The 6,769-nt window shown below is 41.5% G+C and overlaps 2 protein-coding genes across 2 annotated transcripts; one reads left to right on the plus strand and one right to left on the minus strand.

The window, feature by feature from the left end:
• The first annotated feature begins 580 nt into the window (after positions 1-580).
• Positions 581-1,927, plus strand: LOC135097476 (uncharacterized). The gene has a single exon (XM_063999424.1). It carries the CDS (start codon positions 581-583, stop codon positions 1,925-1,927), a length of 1,347 nt encoding a protein of 448 aa, XP_063855494.1.
• A 1,301-nt stretch (positions 1,928-3,228) lies between these two features.
• LOC135097477 (uncharacterized) lies at positions 3,229-4,362 on the minus strand. The gene has a single exon (XM_063999425.1). The coding sequence runs from the start codon at positions 4,360-4,362 to the stop codon at positions 3,229-3,231; it is 1,134 nt and encodes a 377-aa protein (XP_063855495.1).
• Positions 4,363-6,769: the final 2,407 nt, after the last annotated feature.

Genomic DNA, 6,769 nt, shown 5'->3' on the forward strand with positions numbered 1-6,769 from the left:
AGTAATGTGGGAGTGTTAGGGCGTAAAGGCGGGTTGCCACACGCGCACTTTTTGGGCACGACGTGGCACGAGGTGAGTGCGCACCCAATTCGCGCCAACTCGTGCCCAACAGCGCGGCAGCTCGTGCAGACCTCTTGCCACCAAGTCGGGGAAGTCGAGGCAGGTGGCACGACGTCGCGTTAAAATTAAAACAGTTTCATTTTTTTTCCCGACGTGGTACGAAGTGGCGACGTCGGCCCCACCTCGTGCCATCACCTCGTGACACCTCGTACCCTGTTCGAGACACCTCGCGCCTATTGGCACGACGTCGCGCCTGGCGCGCAGTGGTGCGAGCTCATGCTACCTGGGCGCGAGGTGTCACGAGGTGTGGTGCGGGGTGGTACGAGGTTAGTGCGAGGTGGGCGCGACGTTAGTCCGAGGTGGGCACGAAGTTAGCGCGAGGTGGTGGCGAGCTGTATAATTGCCTCTCACGTGACCTGATCCAAGGGGTATATAAACAGCACCCGTGGGCCACATGGTCACTTATCTCGCAAACACAGACAGAAGAAGAACCCTCCCATCTCCAGCCAACCTTTCCAAGATGCCCAAGAAAGGCAAGCAGCAAGCACCACAGCAGGAGTCTTCCCCGAGTCTGCAGGAGGAAGAAACTGGTGATGTTCCTCCTGAGGTTCCTGACGACACTGACGTTCCTGATGTGGAAGTGGTGAAGGTACAACCTGTTGCTGGGCTCTCCAGGAAACGCACTCGGCCATCCAAGAAAGACGTTCAGGACTACCCCTTCAACGACGACCAACTGAGGGAGATAGCAAACTACGTCCAGTTGCATCCAGAGCTCTACGATAAGCGGAACGAGAAGTGGCTGAATCCGGCGTGGAAGGAGAGCCTCTGGAAGGACCTGGCCCAAACTTTCTCGGACTGTTCTCACCAGCAGGTGAAGAAGGTGGTGGACAAGAAGAGAACAGATTTTGGGAAAATCGAGAAGAGGGAGAGCAAGAGTGGATCAGCAGCCAGGCCGAGGACGCAGAGGGAGCAGAAGATCGTCGAGGTTTGGGCCTTCCTGGCAGGTCACATCGCCCACGAAAGTACGCACCCTAGTGATGACTTCGGCAGACAAGGTGACGATCAAGATTCCTCCAGCCATGAGTCTGTCCTATCGGCCCACTCAATTGCCAGGAGGAAGAGGAAGAAGGAACGGCAGGAGGAGGAACTATCCAGCCCACGATCCACCAAATCTACCCAGGAGAGCAGTGCCATCCAAGAACTACTCCAGAGTGCACAGCTGCTAGCTACACGAAAACCACCAGTCGAGGGACCTGACGCTGATATCCGGCAGTTTGTTGAATTTATGTACACTCGCCTGAAGAAGGTTTCCCCCATGCATCATGGAGTACTCTTCTCCAAGATCGCGTACATGATCAGCCTCATGGAGGAACCAGTGATGGCCAGGAGTGCTATTAAAGACCCGAGGAGGTTGCTGGATTCTGTGCCCATGCCACTAGGAGTTGCGAGCCCATCGCACCTGTGGCAGCCTCCTGCACCGCCTACTCTTGCTCCTGCTCCTCCTCCTCCTCCTCCAGTCTATCATCAGCCGCAGTACCAGCAGCCACATTACTCGCAGCCCCAATACCAACAACAACAGTACCAACAGCCTCAACAACAACAGTACCAACAGCCTCAACAACAATACCAGCCTCAACAATCAGAACAGCAACAGTTCCCTCAGCAGCCACAGCAGCAGCAGGTGCCCACCCCAATACAGTGGGAATCTATACTCGGCTGTTCACCGTCCCCCGTCAAGACCCTGCAGCACACAAGTACGACCACCAAACTCCAGGGCCAGAAGACGAAATCGCCGGCGAAAAAGGCCATAATGTCCCCCATGATCGAGACGCCGAAGGGCTACGAGGCGGAGGATAGCGACGAGTAAATGTAAACAAAATAAAAATGTATTGCATATAAAAATATGTTAAAATGTATGAAATAAATATGAAAAAAACAACTATATTTTTTCCCTTTTCATTTATAATATAAGTATGGATATAAAATAATAACTGGTAAAAGGAGACATTAAAAACACTTTTTTAATGTTTCCTTTTACCAGTAAAAAAAAATTATAAACTACAAACTGAATATAAATAATTGGGACATAAATGGTAAAAGAGAAAAAAAATATACTAAAACTTGGGAAGTTAAGAAATGGATTGAAAATTGAGGATTTGAAATGATAACAGATAAAAGGGAATAATGAAGAGTTGGTAATAAAGAACTTGGAAAATAATAACTGAATATATAAATAAGGTATTGAAATAATAACTGGTAAAAGGTAAAACACTTGGAAAATTAAATCAGAGAATCACACATGGAAAAGGTACTGTCCCCATAATATATATATATATATATATATATATATATATATATATATATATATATATATATATATATATATATATATATATATATATATATATATATATATATATATATATATGAACAATTTTATAGCTTTGATATATCCATCAAGTATAGATTTTATTTCAATGTCGTAAATATGAAAAATTCTTTGCTAAAATTTTAATCTTATAACCAGACAATCTTAACAATTTTAGACCAAAGTCTTATGTAATTAATAAATGAAGGTGTTTAATTATCCAGATTTGCCTATTACTTAATAAGTTAATAATTTTTGTAAACATTAAATTCATATTTAAAATTTTTTTTAACATATATTCTATTTTACTCTTATTTCCTTTCCCATTCCCTCCCACCCAAATATGATATTCCTATAATGTATATAGTTTATATTTTGGGATATAATTCAAAGTCAAGGAAGCTTAATCGGTTTCTTTATTATCAAATACACAGATAACATTTATTAACACAGCTTATATATATATATATATATATATATATATATATATATATATATATATATATATATATATATATATATATATATATATATATATATATATATATATATATATATATATATATATATATATTATTTATTTATTTAATTATTGCTCCATCCTTTGTTCGTCTGCTGGTCGTCCTCTTGGATATACCATCCTTTCTTGCCAGGGAACTGCGCCTGCTTCTGATGCATAGTACAAAGCCAGGTAGTCTCGGACGGCCTTTGCTTCTCTCGTTGGATTTGTTCCCCGTCGAGTTTGGAGGCGTTGCATCAGATTTGGTATGTTCCTCCACGATCCATCAATCACGTTATGGTCACCATCTTCGCAGTCGACTTCTTGGGGATGGAAATTTGAGTAGCGGGTCCAATATCAGGTTGTGCATCACACACCCACACATGGTGACAATTTTGACAACTGCAGGTCGTTGTAGCATGGTAGTGCCGAAGACTCTAAATCGTGACTGCAGGAGACCGAAAGCATTTTCCACCACACGACGGGCGCGAGACAACCTGTAGCTGAAGATTTTTTCTTCGTATACCTGGGATTGATGTGAGTAAGGTTTCATAAGCCAGGTCTTGAGGGCGAAGGCATCATCAGCAACAATGTGGAATGGGATTGGCGTGTCGTCACTCGGCAGGAAGCTGTGCTCTGGAAATCCCACTCGTTTCTGCGCGATGGCATCGTGAAGGGTGCACTTGAACCAAGTTCCTCCATCACCAGCACTTCCTTCAGCACCTACGTCGACGTACAGGAACTTGTAGTTTGCAATCTGCGACGGCCATGAGTTGACAATGCTGTGGAACTTCTTGTAATTGAAGAACAGTGATCCTGCATGCCAGGGCCTCTTCACTCGAACATGCTTGCCATCCAGACCACCTCCACACTTGTGATAGTTCCACCTCTTTGAGAATCCTTCGGCAACTTGATTCCATTCTTCTGGAGTTCTTGGGCACTTGAGCACCTCAGGTTTGTATATGTCAATTATGGCCTGGCAGACTTTAGGTACGAATCTACAGATGGCGGTTTTGGAGACCCTGAAGCTGTATTGCAGACTCGTATATGAATCGCCGGATGCCAGGAATTGGAGGGTGACAGCCAACTTCAACCCCACTGACAGGGGCTCTCTCATTCTGGTGGCTTTTTTGGCGAGGATTGGAGTAAGCCGGTCCACCATCTCTCTGAAAAGTTCAGGTTTGATGCGGAGGAAGTTCTTGTAGCCCTTGGTGTCTTCTCGGTTGAGCTCCTGCAGCAGGTGGTGAAAATCGCCATGCATCGATCGTCTCGTAAGCCATTCACGGCACCATATTGTTCTGGGTCTTCTTGCTCGTGGCTGGGGTGGCACGGGAGGTTGCTGTAGACGTCTTCTTTGCAGCAGCAATGCAGCAGCCACCATCAGGATTCCTGCCATCAGTACTTGAGCCTCTTGTCTGTAGTTTTCTTCCTCCATCTTCCCTGCTTGCCAGTCTAGCTTTGAGTGACTTGATCATCATTCCCCACCCTTTATATACCGCTTGGGAGGCGCTGCAAATATTGGACGCATCCTCACAACACCCCGTGACATATCGTGACAGTACATCGGCAACAACCTCGTAATTAATTAAAATGCCTGTGCGACCCCTCAAAACGGGTCGTCGGGTTGGGCCACACCTCGTGTGCACGTCGCGATGACCTCGTGCCCACGTCGTGATCACCTCGTGTCACGTCTCGCAACACCTCGTGCCCAGATCGGGCTCACCTCGTGCCACATCGCCACACCCTTGCGCGCAATGTACCCGACGTCTCTGTTTCTGTACTGTTTCTACTCGTGGTGTGGCGCGCACTCACCTTGTGCCACGTCGTGCCCAAAAAGTGCGCGTGTGGCAACCTACCTTTATCTGAAATCGGTCCCGGTGTCACGAAACAAAGTGTGCTATGAAACTGTTCATGTGAGTCTTCCGTGCGGCCCCGGAGCAGACGACGTTCGCACTATGTTTCACCTAAAGCTGAAGTATTGTGTTAACTGAAATATTGTGTGAATGCATTTATTTATTTTATTTATTTATTTTTTTTAATACAGTAGACATGGGCATTGAAATGTGCATTCATGGAAAGAGTAGAGTTTCATTATATGGGAAAGAAGTATATGTCAGGAAATTCATCCTTTGTTTCATATGGGTCGCATGAAATATTTTGTGAATGAAAACAGTGTTAAAGTAGCTCATTTTTCAATAATACGCAAGCCGTGCTAAGATTTGTGTCTCAGTACCATCAAATATTAAGTAGAGGAGCATAAGATATAAAATTCACACCGATTTGGTCTACGTGAGCTGAAATTATGGAATAATAACCTTTTTTTTTCATCTGTAAGAGATTTCAGTTTTGAAATGAGAATCTATGCAAAGGTAATTGTGACCTGAGTATCATCGTAGCTAAATAATTTAAATTGCAAGGAAGAGATACATAATACAAATCTTTCCTTTATGATGATCCGAAATATTGAGTGCCATGTATTTTATCACTGGTCGTTGATATAAGTTTAACTCTTTCATCTGATTCAATCATGTTGAACTTAACCTTTTTTTTCAGTCACAGGGCTGAATTAACCAAAAATGGAATAACATTTGTACACTTCATGGGTACAGGGGCATTGATGTTGACCAACCTGCTTATAGAAATAGCAGCAGCTATCTACTTTCTTCTTTGTTTTACCACAGAAGTATTTTTCATTATGGTCTTGCCCTCTTAGGAACCTCAATATAGGTAATGTTTGTAAAATTAGTTTAAATTGTCAAAGAAATAACTAAGTATATGAAAAATACATTTGCCTGTTAGCAAGGATCAAAATGACACATTTAGCAGAAGGCTATCACCTGACAATAACTTAAATTTTGATACCATATAATTATTTCTCATGATTCCCTTGTCCCAGTAAAATACATATTTTTTTTTCTTTTTTAATCAAGTAAGCAGAAGTAATGCATATCAAAAAAATAAAGTGCCTATAGCTGCATTGTAATTATAGCATTGTGCTTCGTTTGATGTGTTCATCTATTATTGTACTTACAACCTGCACATGTAATACTTGATACAAAAGGCAATTTCCTGAGTAGTATTTTATTATGTTTATATATCATTACCCCTTGCATACAAGGCTAAGCAGCTAAATACTATCAACCCTGCATCAGGCACTAATTCTTGTGTGACTTCAGCTTCAACAAGTATACCTAAAGCCAGTAATATAGCATGTTGCCACTTAGATTCCATTAAGTTTTAATCTGTGAAGGTGTGTGTAACACTAATACATGAGATTTAGAGTATTTTTAACATGTACATGTAAAAGGTGCAAAAACATTTCTAGGTGATTTAATAATTTATAATACAATATTATAGAGTCTAAAGCATCTACATATAAAAAATAGAAGTATTTTTTTTATTTCATATCAGTATTACAAAATTTGAAAAAAATGTAAAAAATATATACTCGTTTGCCTTAATATTTAAAAAAAAATATTTTACAAGTATCAAGACATGGATCAATAAAATTGATTAATAAAAATTCTCTCTCTCTCTCTCTCTCTCTCTCTCTCTCTCTCTCTCTCTCTCTCTCTCTCTCTCTCTCTCTCTCTCTCTCTCTCTCTCTCTCTCTCTCTCTCTCTCTCTCTCTCTCTCTCTCTCTCTCTCTCTGTATATATATATATATATATATATATATATATATATATATATATATATATATATATATATATATATATATATATATATATATATATATATATATATAGAGAGAGAGAGAGAGAGAGAGAGAGAGAGAGAGAGAGAGAGAGAGAGAGAGAGAGAGAGAGAGAGAGAGAGAGAGAGAGAGAAAGAATTTTTAT

The sequence above is a fragment of the Scylla paramamosain genome, unplaced genomic scaffold (genome assembly GCF_035594125.1).
Source record: "Scylla paramamosain isolate STU-SP2022 unplaced genomic scaffold, ASM3559412v1 Contig21, whole genome shotgun sequence".
Lineage (NCBI taxonomy): Eukaryota > Metazoa > Arthropoda > Malacostraca > Decapoda > Portunidae > Scylla > Scylla paramamosain.

Excerpts from the sequence above, each read along its gene's own strand:
- LOC135097476 (XM_063999424.1), top strand. The coding sequence starts at position 581 with ATGCCCAAGAAAGGCAAGCAGCAAGCACCACAGCAGGAGTCTTCCCCG.
- LOC135097477 (XM_063999425.1), bottom strand. The coding sequence starts at position 4,362 with ATGGAGGAAGAAAACTACAGACAAGAGGCTCAAGTACTGATGGCAGGA.